This window comes from Megascapheus bottae, chromosome 2 (assembly GCF_031878675.1).
Source record: "Megascapheus bottae isolate mThoBot1 chromosome 2, mThoBot2.hap1, whole genome shotgun sequence".
Lineage (NCBI taxonomy): Eukaryota > Metazoa > Chordata > Mammalia > Rodentia > Geomyidae > Megascapheus > Megascapheus bottae.
In genome coordinates this window covers 49343214-49357038 of record NC_143510.1, presented here as the reverse complement: position 1 = coordinate 49357038, position 13825 = coordinate 49343214, and the positions used below count along the sequence as shown (strand labels likewise).

General features: G+C 50.4%; 1 protein-coding gene across 1 annotated transcript; it reads right to left on the bottom strand.

The window, feature by feature from the left end:
• Positions 1 to 5718: 5718 nt before the first annotated feature.
• On the bottom strand, positions 5719 to 12544 carry LOC150066870 (keratin, type II cuticular Hb6). The gene is made up of 9 exons (XM_090326088.1): positions 12182 to 12544; positions 11360 to 11568; positions 10611 to 10671; positions 9790 to 9885; positions 9450 to 9614; positions 9140 to 9265; positions 8711 to 8931; positions 6583 to 6614; positions 5719 to 6439 (listed from the first exon to the last, which is right to left on the bottom strand). The coding sequence occupies exons 1-9, from the start codon at positions 12542 to 12544 to the stop codon at positions 6255 to 6257; spliced, it is 1458 nt and encodes a 485-aa protein (XP_090182214.1). The 3' UTR covers positions 5719 to 6254.
• Between the last annotated feature and the right edge of the window lie 1281 nt (positions 12545 to 13825).

Below are 13825 nucleotides of genomic sequence, written 5' to 3'. Positions count from 1 at the left end.
ACCAGTCTGGGCTGGCTTTGAGGGCCTTGTTTCTCCAAGTGGGGAGAAGGAAGCCAGAGGAGGCCATAGGAATTGCTAGAAGGCAGTGAGCATGTGTGTACGTGTTTGTGTACTTGTGTGTCTGGTTCTAGCCTCTTCCTACACATACCCCATTTTCTTCTTTCATCATCCCTTCATTCCACCCCACCCCAGCATCACAGTGGAACCCACTTCCATCTTCATTGTCTTCCCCATGCTGTCCACCAAACAAGAAGAACCGAGACCCTCGACATTTACCTCTTCCCCATCCTTCCACCCTCTTTAGCTTTGGCTGGCCCTGTGGCTGCTAACAGGGAGCCCATCCCCTCCCTGCCCTGTCCCTAGTACCTCATAGACTCAACCTCAATACCAAGACACCTGTGCCCCTCCTTGGCCTGACTTCTCTGTGCTCTGGAGAACCCAAAGGAGTAGGCCTTTGAGATGCCCCTAAGCCTGTCCTGGAGGGACCTGGCCCGGGATGGCCTTCCTGAACTGCTCACCATCCTGGTCACCTCATTTCTTCCCTCAAAACTCTCCCCCTCTGCATTCTACTCCAGCCTCTCAGCTGTTTTGTTTTTGGGGGTAGATCCGCCTCTTTCTTCACTCCTAGACCACCTAAGCCCCAAGTTCCCTCAGCTCGCTGTTGCCTTCTCTCCTCCCACTCCCTGAGCTCCTGGTCTTGAGCCTTTCCTTCCTGTCTCAAAGCCCAGACCTCAGTTCCTGCCATGATCCCAGGCAGGTCCATCTCCTCTGCCAGCATCCAAGTCCATCGGGCCTTCCCCTCACTGCTCACCTCTCACCCTGACCCCGGACATGTGCATGGGCTCTCCACCCCCTCCACTGCTCAGCTGCAGCCCCTGTGCCCCAGACCTACAGGAGCACAGCAGACCCATGGGAGTCCACCCCAGCTTCACTTCCTATTTCCCACCTCTCTTCGGGAGCTTCCCCTCTACCCCTGACAGCCAGCCACACAGGGATGCCACAGCTAGGCCCCTACCAGAACCCAAAGCCCCCCAGGCCTCTCCCCCCAAGTCAGCCCCTGAGCATGTTCCTCCTCAGCCCTCCCCAGCCTCATTTTGGCTACCATTATCCTGCCTAGAGTCTGACTCGTAGTCCCTTCTAGCTTTCCGCCTCCCTCAACTTACTGGCAGCCAGAGAGAACTCCATAACACAAGTCTAGCTTTTCTGGGGCCCCCTCTGGCCTGAAGATAACCCAGACTTCCAACCATATACATCTGTCCCTGGGTGGCTGCTTGGTACTGCTCACCACTCCCATCCCCCACCACTCCACCCCCTCCCCTGCTCTGCCATGTGTTCACTAATCAGCTGTCAGCTAAGGGGGATTAGAAGTTCTCCAGGGCTTTTCCAGGAGTGACTTTCTTGGAAAGTGATTCTGGGATCTTAATATTCCTGTCTAATGACCTAAACAAGACCTTATAGACTGCTAGCCATGTGAGACATGGCAGTGCCAAATGGAGAGTGGCTGGAATCAAGGAGATACCAGCTTTAGGGTGGCATCTTTTCCTTCCACCCTTCCAACCCAAGGGACCAGACAAGGCTGACATTTCAAACAGTCTATGGATGAGAGCCTCTGGGTGCCTGGATCTGTCTCCTCCATGCCACATTCACCTGTCTATCCAGGGGAAGGGCTCCACACACAGCCCTGAATCTTGGGGCTGGGAATAAACTAGCACAGTGGAGGATTGTCAACCAGGGGAAACAAAGCCTAAAGCTGAGACCTTAGGGAAGACCAGGAGTCCATGCATTGGTTATGAACAATGATTACCTGCTGTGTACCCAGTACTAGTACATAAGCTTGGGCTTGTGCAAGAGACACACATGGTCAAAGAAGCTTGTCCCTGTGCCTGAAGCTTACATTATATGTCTGGGTCTAGGTACTCACACACAGTGAGACCAAAGGGGATACTCTTAGGAAAGGAACACAAAGGTGCAATGCCTATGTACCTCTGATCATATAAAATGCTATTTATCGAAATGAATGCCAGGAAATGGAAACATGGTTTTTTTTACCCCCTTTAGTGCTGTTTTTGTTTTCTTTCCCTTTTGTCTTGTTTGTTTATTGGTCTTTGGGAGAGTAAAGAGGAACACAGAAATGGAGGGACAAAGGGTGACTAAATGCAGCAGTGGGACTCACTAGACACTGTATTGAAAATGAACTATAAACTTGTGGGTAGGGACAGTAGGAAAACACTGAAAAGCAGTGAGGGAAGAGGTGACATCCTCCAAGAATAAATATACTCATTACCTGACTTATGTAACTATAACCCCTCTGTGCAGCACTACCTGGATTGGGCAATTAGCAGGGCCTTCTGGTTTCTGCTGTAGAGAAATATGAGCCATCTGTCCATCTGGTCCCTTGGCGCTGCCAAGCCTGACCTGAGATCAGCCACAGAGTAACAACACTGGAACAATGGTCCCTTGTGCTGCACCTTCCCTGCTCTGTACACAGGATGAAGCCCCTGCACATCCAGTGGGCGGGGTGGGGGGTTGACTTATCCATCACATGGTAATCTCACTGGGATTCCAGAAATGAAAGAACTGGATCACTCATTCTGGATGACAAAGCTTGAACAAGAACCTAAACCTCCACGTTTCCAGCCCCTGATCCTTTCCCAGCAGCAGACCACTCTGACTATTCAGGAGCTAGGAATTCTGTACTGTTAGGCCATCATGGAACCCAGTAACAAGAACATATGTTTCCAGTATGGGGTGTGTGTGTGTGTGTGTGTGTGTGTGTGTGTGTGTGTCCATGATCTTGTACTAGAGTTTGAACTCAGGGCCTAGGCACTATCCCTGAGCTTTTGGCACTTAAGACTGATAATCTACTACTTGAGCTCCAGCTTCACTTCTGGTTTTTGGAAAGAAGAGTCTCACAGACTTTATTGCCCTGGTTGTCTTAGAACCTTGGTCCTCAGCTGTCAGCTAGGATGATAGTTATGAGCCACAGGTACCTGATAGTATGATATGAGCCATACAATCATCTATGTGTGATTTATACTGTCTCATTTGTTCCTCCAGTGGCCCCCAACAATTTCACAACTGCCAGTGAATAAGGCTGTTCACGATGCTGGGTCCAGGTCCCTCCTCTTGAATGTGGGCTGGCTCATCTCTACATTCACCAATCAAATGGCAAGTTGTGGAAGAGTCCTTCTGAGTTTCTACATCCAAGCTTTAGGGAGACTCTCAGCACAAAGAGAGCAGAGATTCCCGGCCATCATCCAGCTAAACTCTTCACCAGTGGCTGCAACTAAACCTAAGCATCTAAGGAAAGCTATTTCAGACTTTCCAGCCATGCAGACCCTCAGTCAATAAAAGGAAGCAAAAGAATTACCCATCAGCTTTGTGCTGTTGGCTCACACCTGTAATCCTAGCTACTCAGGAGGCTGAGATCTGTGGTTCCAGGTTCAAAGCCAAATGCAAAGATTCTTATCTCCAATTGATAAGCAAAAAGCCAGAAGTAGAGATGCAGTTCAAATGGTAGAGCACTAGCCATAAGCAAAAAAGCCAAGTGAGCTCAAAACACCCCAAGTTCAAGCCTCTGTATCAGCACACCCACCTCCCCACCCACACACCCCCCACACACTCCATCATCACACTTAATTATAAAGGATTTTGTTTCAAACCACTAAGTTTGGGAATATTTTGTTATGTGACAACAGCTGAGTGGAACAGAAGTTGGCCTCTAGTCATCAGATGCTGCTCGAACAAAATCTAAAACCTGTGATCCTGGCTCGGGCATTAAGCTGAGCCTGACTGTCCTCACAGAAGCAATTAGAAATGTCAGGATAGATAGTGAGGAAATGTCCATTCGATTCTGGAGAAAAGGCCAAGAGTAGGGTCTTTCCTCATACCTGAGCCTCTTGTATGGATTCTTTCTTGCATTCTTCCCTTTTTGTTGTTGTTTGGTTGGTTTTGGTTTTGGGTTTGGGGTTTGGGGTTTTTTTTTGGGGGGGGGGTTTCAGTGCGAGGAATCAAACCTCTGATCTCACACATACTAGGCCATTGTTCTACCACACAGCCACTTGTATCTCTTACCCCAGCTCCTGTATTCCCTAGAGTTTAAGCTTTTAATTAGTTGATCTCTTTGATCATTTATTACAGTTTAATAATTGCCCTCTGATCACAGTCTGAACAATGCATCCTGATCAACAGCCACCACTGAGCTCCCCAGCTAGCAGATCGCACCAAATCTAGCTCTGTGAGTGAGGCGATCACTTAGGCCATCCAGGCACCTCAGGACGGAGAAGAATTGGCTGAGTCATGAGGAATGGTAAAACACTGCTCTAAGCTCCTCCCTCTGAAGTGATGTATCACAAGCCATCTTCCTACAGCTGATCCCGGGATCCTCACCTCATTTATACACAAAAAAGGTAAAGCTCAGCAGAGAGGGGTGACCTGCCCATAATGTCAAAACAGGCAGATGACTGGAGCAGCCTCACAGGAAACTGTGTGAACACCTCCAACCCTCTGCGGAAACAGCTTTAGCACTACCATCTTCACCTTGATCGTAGTCCAGCCAATGAAACAGAGGCTCCTGTTGCCTGGGCGATAGGCAGTCAGCACTACAAATGAGCAGCTGGGCTCTGCTTCCTCACCCGCTCAGCTCTCTTCCATTCTCTACCTGCAATTTCCCCCGTACGCCCCCCAGCAACACCCTTGGAGGGAAAGAGACCATGGCTGAGAATTCTGAGGAGACATTTGGCCGTATCGAGAGAGCTCTGCCATGTCTCAGTAGGAAGAGTACTAGGTCATCTGATAGCCAGATGCCATATGTCAGGATAGACAGTGAGGAAATGTCAATTCGATTCTGGAGAAAAGGCCAAGAGTAGGGTCAGTGATGCTGATATGGTTTGTTAGTAGAAAAGCTGGCAGAGAATGGCAGCCTATTCTGCTTACAGGTAGCAAGCTGATAAATTAAAAGATGCCTGATAACTAAATGGGGGCAAGGGCACACAAAAGAAAGAGGAAAAAAGAAAGACAAAAGACTGATAAGACAGGATTCGGTATTGTAATCTATAGAAAATGCAAAGGAGACTCGCCCATTAAAAGTCATCCAATCTTCACTGTTAACCCAAAGCCAAGCTCTGTAGTCCAGGAGCCAGTGGAATATGACCAAGGTGGCAACGCAGGCTAAACTTGTGCCTCCTTAATGAAATGCCCATGCCAGGTGCTTCTTCCTTTATCATCTTTCTTGTCTAACAAATGTTCCTACCACCTTTACTATGTTTGCATCTTGTCTGAGTTCTCCTCTTGTCCAGGGACCAAAGTTGTTTAGCTGATCTAAACATTTTGATAACATTTTTGATGCACTGGCTGGGAACTTCAGGATTAATTGTGACTTTTTTCTGATTTGGACTCATCAAATGATTAATTCTATTTATCAATGCCAGGATTCACTTGGGTTCCAATGCTACCTACAGAATTACTTAGCCCACAATGCCAGGAGGGATGAGGCCAAACACCCTGCTTAGAAAAACCCACTGGCACAGGAGTCCCCATCTTCAGGAGTCAGCCTTTACTGTCCCGAAGTCTGGGCTGCTCTAGGCCTGACCAGCAACATCTCCTTTTCACATAGGGAGGGCACCCAGGTTCTGGAAGGACATCTGCCACAGGAGGAATTTTCAACATGCTGAGGCCACAGATCTGATTGGCTACGATTACTTTATTGGAAACAGCAGCAGAATGTGACAAAGACAAACATACAGGCAAGTTGAGTCATTGGCTCTTTAGAAGCTTCTTTTTGGGATTACTTTATTGGAAACAGCAGCAGAATGAGACAAAGACAAACATACAGGCAAGTTGAGTCACTGGCTCTTTAGAAGCTTCTTTTTGGGAAGCCCTGCAAGGAGGGCACTTTTGGTCATGACCCTCCCAGAGTTACCATGTCTTTCTGGGTTTCCACATCCAGGAAGAAGTATATAGGCAGACTCCGGGGAGGGGTAGACACAGGGATTCGAAGGTCATCCCTGTCCCTCCAAGCTACAGCAGGACCAATGAACCCAGCAAAACATATAGAAGGCAAAAGAAAAGGATGAGTACTACAAAAGGCTACGGAGAGAGACCAAAGTGCTGCTGTGTCTCATGGGCTTTAGGCCAGACAAAAAAGGCACCTGAGGGCCTGCAGGATGGACACAGCAGATGTACATTCCGGTTGCAAGGTCCCAACTGGGCAGAGGGTGGCCATGATGGTGGCTGATGATGGTAATGATAGCTCCCTAGCACTTCTTACAGCCACTGCTGCAGAGGCTACCGGCTCCTACAGAGGGGGCACAGGCATTGGGGGTGCCAACCACCACATTGCCACTGTAGGGGGCACTGCAGACTCTGGTGTTGACAGCAGGGGAAATACCGGAGGCACAGAGATCGCCACACACGACGCCACCTCGGGAGCTGCTGACGCCTGGAGAAACAAGGAGAGCCAAATCAGGCACTGCCTCCCTGAGGGCGGGCAGCTCTGCCAAAGCAAGGGCATGAGTCCCCATGCTACCCAAAGGCTCTTTTTCCTGCCTATTGGAAAAAAGGAGAGGGGCTGGGACTACTTACACACATTCACGGAGCCAACGCCCTCACACAGCCTGTGGAAAAGAAATGACAGGCGTCAGTACACTAGAGATCTTGAGAACTAATGGCCAAGTAAGATGAAGCCCTCTTTCTGAGGCCCTTGCCAATGGGATGGCAAGAAATGGTTCATGTGAGGAACACTATAGCTCTAGTCAGTTTGTAGGTCCTGGAGACAATGCAGTCAGGGTTTTGCTCCCCAATACTCATTAGCTACACACTCTGAGTTTTATAATCTCCCTTCCCTGTCACCTCTCCAGGAAGATCATGCAGGGCTTAGCACCTGGCATTATAGCATGCATGTACTAAAGAACCACTAGCTGCTCTAGTTCTGTGTCAGCCCTGATTGAGTTGTAAGTGTGTGGGAGGGAGCCACTGTCACCTCCTCAATCCAGTCTGATTATTGTCATTACCCTGCATGCCTATGGGAGAGCAGAACTTTCTGCCTATTCTCTCTTTTTTTTCTCCACTGCCTAAAAACAATGACTAGGCAAGAAGCTGGTTGCTCACACCTGTAATTCTAACTTACTCACAAAGCTGAGATCTAAGGATCCTGTTTAAAACTAGCTCAGGAAGATAAATCTCTTAGCTTTAATGAGCCAGAAAAATGCCAGAAATAGAGATGCGGCTAAAATGGTAGAGTGCCTGGCTTTAATGAAAAAGACAAGGGAGAAGGAAAGGCTCTGAATTCAATCTCCAGCACCCATACAAAAGTAAAATTATAAATTAATAAATAAATACCTAACAAGGAATGGAGTGTGTGTGCATGTATGCATGGTAGTGGGGTCCTGAGGCTTAAACACAAGCCTGGGTGCTGTCACTTAGCTTTTTTGTTCAAGGTTAGTACTCTATCACCTTGAACCACAGTACCAGTTCCAACTTCTAGGTAGTTAATTGGAGATATGACTTTCAGCAGATTTCCTGCCCAGGCTGGCTTTGAATCATGATCCTCAGATTTTAGTCTCCTGAGGAGCTAGGACTGTAGAAATGAGCCACCAGCACCTGGCTAGGAATGGGATTTGGGAACCCATTTAGAACTGCCTCAGAGACTATTCACAACTGATCTCATTCCCCAACTGGAGAAACTGTGATACAGAGAAGTGACCAGTGACAGTGACTAGAGCTAGAATCCAGGACTGTCTCCCTGAAAACAATCATGCCCTTCCCAGGTCTCCTAGTCAAACATAAAATGCATCTGCCTTCTCTTCCTCAAGTGTCAGAGGGGTGGGGCTCTCATTGCCAGCGCAGTGCCCAACAATCTTTCCAACTGCCAAAACCCAAATCATAAAACTCCACCCAGAACTCTTTCTGATGAAGCTGCCCAAGCTCTGCAGTCACCCTACAGTTCCAGGATTTTCAGAGCAATTACATGACTTGATGGGGGATGGAGGGGTCATTATACAATCACCTACCCTTCCTACTACCAAACCTGGGCTCCTGATCTCCCTAAAGGCACAGTATGCATGACCACCTAATCAACTGGATTGCAGATGACAGGGAATAAGAGTGACCTCAGTATCTGCACTGATGGACAGCCATCCAGCCTCAGAATACTGATAATGCACGTGTTTTCTCCTTACACCAGCAGATTCAATAACCCTGAGAGCAAGACATAACTGACTCAAGTGACATTTCTATCCATAAGTCCCAATGCACAGAGGACAAGAAGGTTGAGAAACTTAACGGTAAGGGCAATAGGTTGGTAGTAATAGATGGATTCTCTGTCTAAGGTTACCCTTAGGAGATAAAGCTGAATTCCCAGTACTGGCAACAGCTGAAATTCTGAAGGATACAAGCAGCTAGGGTTAGGAAAAATAACCAGGTCAAGAAGAGGATCCCAGGCCTGAGCAAGTTACCCTCAGAATAGGAATCAATGCTTCGCTACACAGGGCTCTGAAGCCAGGGTTCTCTAAGGGAACTATCAAAACTCAAGCATTAGTTGAAAAGAGGAAATCAAGAGAGACTACAGCATAGGCAAAGGACTTACACAAATTTCCAGTCCAGCTGCAGAACGGTGAGGTGTGGAAACGAAGGTTGGGTGAGACTCAGGGTGAGAGAGACATGGTTTCTGGAGAACCCAGAGGGCAACAGGATGAAAGGTGACAGGACTCACCTGTGCTCCTCGCCCTCCAGCAGGCGCCTGTAGGTGGCGATCTCGATGTCCAGACCCAGCTTGGAGTTCATCACCTCCTGGTACTCCTTCAGCAGGCAGGCCATGTCCTGCTTGGCCTTCTGCAGGGCGCCCTCCAGCTCGGCCAGCTTGGAGCGGGCATCATTGAGAGCTGCCTCACCCTGTTGTTGAGACTGGGACACAGCAGCCTCCAGCTTGGTGTTCTGGAGAACAAGGAGAGAACCAAGTGGTTCATGAGAGTTGGGTCACTCTGTCTTCCCTGAGAAAGACCCAATCTCTGCAGGAAGGGGAAACTAATCGTGCAAAGATCTCATGGGAGACTGAATAACACGATTTAACTATGAGCCACGCTGGCTATGTGACAAGGCCAGCATCCCATCTCCTCTGGTCTTGGACACAGCAGCCCCATACCTGGCACTTGGCATTCTCAATCTCAGCCGTCAGCCTCTGGATGATGCGGTTCAGCTCATTCATCTCCTCCCTGGTGCGGCGCAGGGTCTCCCCATGACGGATCACGGTGGCCTTGATCTCCTCGCACTGGGGAGGGACACGGGAGCCCATGAGGTTCAGGGTGGACAGTGCTCAGCTTGTGCCACCAGATACACATGGCAGCCCTGGCCTGAACCCGCCTGAGAGTTGTCCACTCCTTCCCCAGCCCACCTCTTCTACTGGGCACCTGCTCCCTCTCACTGTCTGCAGGGAGGCTTCCTGGACCAGTTACCTTGCTGCGGTACCAGGACTCAGCCTCAGCCCTGCTGCGGGTGGCGATGTCATCATACTGAGCCTTGATCTCAGCCACGATGCAGTCCATGTTGAGTTCCCGGCTGTTGTCCATCTTGACGATGACTGAGGTGTCTGAGATGTGGGCATGGAGGACACGGATCTCCTGCAGGAGGCCAGGGTAAGGGATGGCAGAGCTTTTGGAGGATGCGTCTCTACCTAGCACACTTCAGTGCAACTGGCCAGTCACCCTGGCCCCAATCCCTGCCACTTCATACAACCCCGTGGCCAGAATCCACTGCCCAAACCCCTTCCCACACTCCAGACCACCCCACCCTTACCTCCTCATACAGTCGCCTCAGGAAGTCGATCTCCTGGGTCAGTGCCTCTGAGTTGGCCTCCAGATCAGACTTGCGCAGGTAGGCACAGTCCACATCCTGGGAAGAGGGGTCCGAGAGTCAGTCTCAAGGGGCCCTGCTGGTGAGACATCAAAATTGTGTCTCTTCTCACCCCTTCCATTCCAGCCCAGGGCAGAAGGGACCCCAAGCTCCTAGGTTAGATCACAGGCAGAGAGGGCTCCCAGAAGCCATCTCTCCATTACCTTCCTGCCATGCCCCAGACAGACTCCAGCCTGTGAGGACAAACTACCCTCACCCTCATAGACACTAGAGGGCTTTCAGGTGACTCCTTGAAATGGCTTACCCTCTGTCTTCTTGTCTGTACTGTCCTTGTCTAGAGAGCCTGTCCACACAACTCCCAGTAGATCAGCTCACCCTGTGCTAACCCCAGCAGCCAAGGTCAAGTCCATCTGGCCTAGATCTGCCCATGTTCTCTTAAACATGGCATCTGGCCCTGGCTTCTAGTCAGTTATACACACGACTGGGTCCCACACTGACCCTCAAGTCACAGAAAGACCCAGTTCCATGAGACAAAAGGCCAATCCACAGCCTCTAAGTAGAGGTTAGAAGAAGACAACCAGGGCTCAAGGCAGGTACCTCCTGCCCCAGAGCAGGCATCACTGGACATTCCAGAGGCCTGGCTGCTACACAGAGTGCCATCAGGATGGGCAAAGCTCCCTGATCCCCACCCTGAGGCTGAGCACGGGGGCTCCCAGGACAGCTGCCCCAGGAGCCCTCCCGCTCTGCCATCCCCTGCTACTTGCCTTCTTCAGAGCCACGAACTCATTCTCAGCTGTGGCCCTCAGGGAAACTTCCTCTTCATACCTGAGATGAGAGGGGGGTGTTGTCAGAGAAGGCCAGGCTCCCCTGAGCTCACTTTGTGGCTGGTGGGGTAGAGCAGGGCTTCCCTGTGCACTTTGCCCAGCAGGTGGAGGGCTCATGTGGCTGCCCTAGGCTCTTTGCCAAGGCTGCTGTGAGGTCACCTCAGAGGCAGATGAGGAATCCTGATCCCCTGTCGAGGAGCAGCCATTGCAGCCCCTGGGGCTGTGTAGCACCAGCCTCCCCTCACCTAGATGCCAGTCCCAGGTCCAGTGTGGGGACCCAGAGGCCTCAGGACTGACCACTCAAAGGGCTGTGACCCCTGGAGCCTGAAACCTGCTGTTCTTCATCCCCAGGGATGATTTCTTATCACATTAACTAATCTTGCTCTACCACCCTCATTTAACCTCACTGGGGAAGTGGATGTGGTCAGGGCTGTGGGTATGGGAGCCTGAGGTTCAGCAAGGGAACAAGGAAGTTGTGGAGTTTGCTTCCCCAGAGAGCAGGGCTCTGTCCCATGTGGCAAGACTGAGACCAGAATGCCCTGAGCCCCTCAGCCTGGTGCAGGCAGTGGTTGGGCCTTGATTGCCACAGAATCACGGATCCTGGAGCTCACAGGGCCTGGCTGGACCCCCACACAGCCTCCCTCCTGCTCTCCTTGTCTGTGCCAGGTTTGAAGGTAAACCACACTCACTTCTTCTTGTAGCCCTCCATCACCTCCTGCACATTGTTGAGCTCTGCGGCCAGCCTCCCACTGTCGGCCTCCACAGCCTCAGCCTCCCTTCTCAGGGTCTGGATGTAGCCCTCGAACAGAGGCTCCAGGTTGCTCTCGCAGCACTTGCGGTTCTGGTAGAACTGCCACTTGGTCTCCAGCAGCTTGTTCTGCTGCTCCAGGAAGCGCACCTGCCATTCAAGCATGGGGAACAGAAGGTGAGGGATTGCTGCAGGACCCCCTCTGAGGACAGGGAGCAGTTAGGCACAGGTGAATGTAGGAGGATGTCTCCACTTTCTGTCCCTCATTGGTGCCTGCTTTCCCACTGGAACAGGACTAGAAGAGGGCAGTGCTCTGTCTCAGGTGAGCTGAATCCTAAGGTATGAAGTGTCAGAGACTCCTGCAGGAGGAGATGTCGTGTGCCATGCCAGGCAGCTCAGCTCTCCAGGCCCTTCCCCTGCCTCTGGCCAGCAGGTACCCATCCCTTTTGACGCTCTCAGCTCTCAGCCAGGGACCTCTCAGCTCTCAGAAGCTGTGAGTGATTCTCCTGGCAATTCCTCAGTCTAGCTAAGGAAACCTAACTCCAAAATATTCTGTCCATTCCTGTATCTCATATTCCTGTCTCTGAACAATCTTGTGAGTGTGAATTTTAGGATATATGTGTGAGAGAGTACTTTCAGCTCCTGCGTGGATCAAGTCTCTTAATGAAGTAGAGGTATTTCTGCCTCTGATGGTCCATCGGAGCTCGGGCCTAGCTATGCAGACAGGTTGGGGCTCAGGTGTGGCCCGCTCCAGGACACCCACCTTGTCAATGAAGGCCGCAAACCTGCTGTTGAGACCCTTGATCTGCTCCTTCTCCTCATGCTTCACACCCTGCGCGCTGGGGTCGATCTGCAGGTTGAGGGGCGTCAGAAGGCTCTCGTTGACAGACACGGTGGTGATGCATGGGGGGCTGGGCCCGCAGACGCCCCCAGAGCGGTAGCCGAAGGTGCGTCCATAGGTGCCGGAGCTGGAGCGGGAGCCCCCGCAGACGCTGCGGCTGCTGAGGCCGCGGTAGCAGGAGATGCCTTTGTAGGGGGCGGCGGTGATGCAGCAGCGGCCAGGCCGGGGCCCGCATGCTGAAGCGCAGCTAAAGGCACGGCCACCACAGTAAGATCCACAGGTCATGATGCTTTAGGTTAGGACAGGAGGCTGTAAGTTTGGAGGTGGCCAAGTGGAGGGTGCTGTGGTGGTGAGTTCAGATGTTTACTTCTCCAGCCTCTACTGGCCTTTTATATCCATGGCTGCTTGTCACGTGATCAGAAGGTATGAGATGTCTTTATGGGCTTGGCTCTTCTTTAAATGTGCTTAATTGGTGCCCAGGGGCAGCCAGATGTTTATGGTCCTTGTCGCTAAACTCCACAATTTTCTTCTTCAAAGGGCCAGCTCACCTCTCCCATTATCACCTCAATAATCTAGGACCCAGAAGCTTAGGTTGGGAGAGGTGGTGGGTGCTGATTCAGATTCGATTGAGTGAGGGAAGAAACCCTGCTGTGCTTAGGTTGATGGTTTGTCTGCTGTCCAAGGTGCTGATTTCGTTTGCTCAGGGACATGAGGCCAGGATGAGACTGGGTGATATGGAACTCAGGGTGCACTTGCATGATAGTGCCTCTGACCTGGGTGGTCTCTCTTTCTGAACCCCAACAGCAACACATTTATCTCATCTCTAACTCAGTAGTCTACATACCTTTCTACCAACTCCCTAATACTTGCACCTGTAAGCATATTTTCTTCCTTCTGACTAATCCTTAGGCTATCTTGACCAAGTGATGACAAGAAGAGTGATCCCTGTTTGCAGAGTTTTCCTTAATGCTTTAGGGACACCCATTGCCTCCTTGGACCCCAAGAAAGCCAAGCCATTCCCAATAAGGACTTAAGCAAGGCTCAAATGTCAGCATTTCACCTCAGGTCTGGGTATTTTTTTTTCCCTCTGGGCTGGAGTAGGCATCACTATTTTGAGACTGTCCATGCATTGTGTTCTCAGAACTATGGAACTATGGTATAGACCAGCTATCTGTGAGCTGGGAGAAATATGTTAAAGCTGTGCCTCTGCTGCTGCTTGGAGACTTTCAGAGATGTCGACTTTCTCGGTAAACCCAGAGCACATGGCAAATGGGCTTCAGTATGATCTTGATTATTGCTATTACTTATTTTAAGTAGTTGTAAAAGTCAGATTATGAGTACAATGCATCTTGACCAGTGTCATCCCTCCTATCATTCTGCCTCATCTTTCCCAATTCCATACCCTCAATTTTGTTCTATTTTTACATAATGTACATTGAATGTCATTACCATGTATGATTGCCCTTCCTCTCTCCATTCATCTGCCCCCTTCTCTTGCCATCCTCCCCCTCAAAAATATGTTTCAGTTTCCTGGTTTCATTTGTTAAACTCTTGATTAGTTGTTCA

Coding starts and splice junctions, on each gene's coding strand:
- LOC150066870 (XM_090326088.1), bottom strand. CDS start 12,544: ATGACCTGTGGATCTTACTGTGGTGGCCGTGCCTTTAGCTGCGCTTCA. Junction 9,615..9,789: donor TGAGGCGACTGTATGAGGAG/GTAAGGGTGGGG, acceptor GGCCTCCTGCAG/GAGATCCGTGTCCTCCATGC. Junction 6,615..8,710: donor CTGGAGGGCGAGGAGCACAG/GTGAGTCCTGTC, acceptor TCTTTTCCACAG/GCTGTGTGAGGGCGTTGGCT.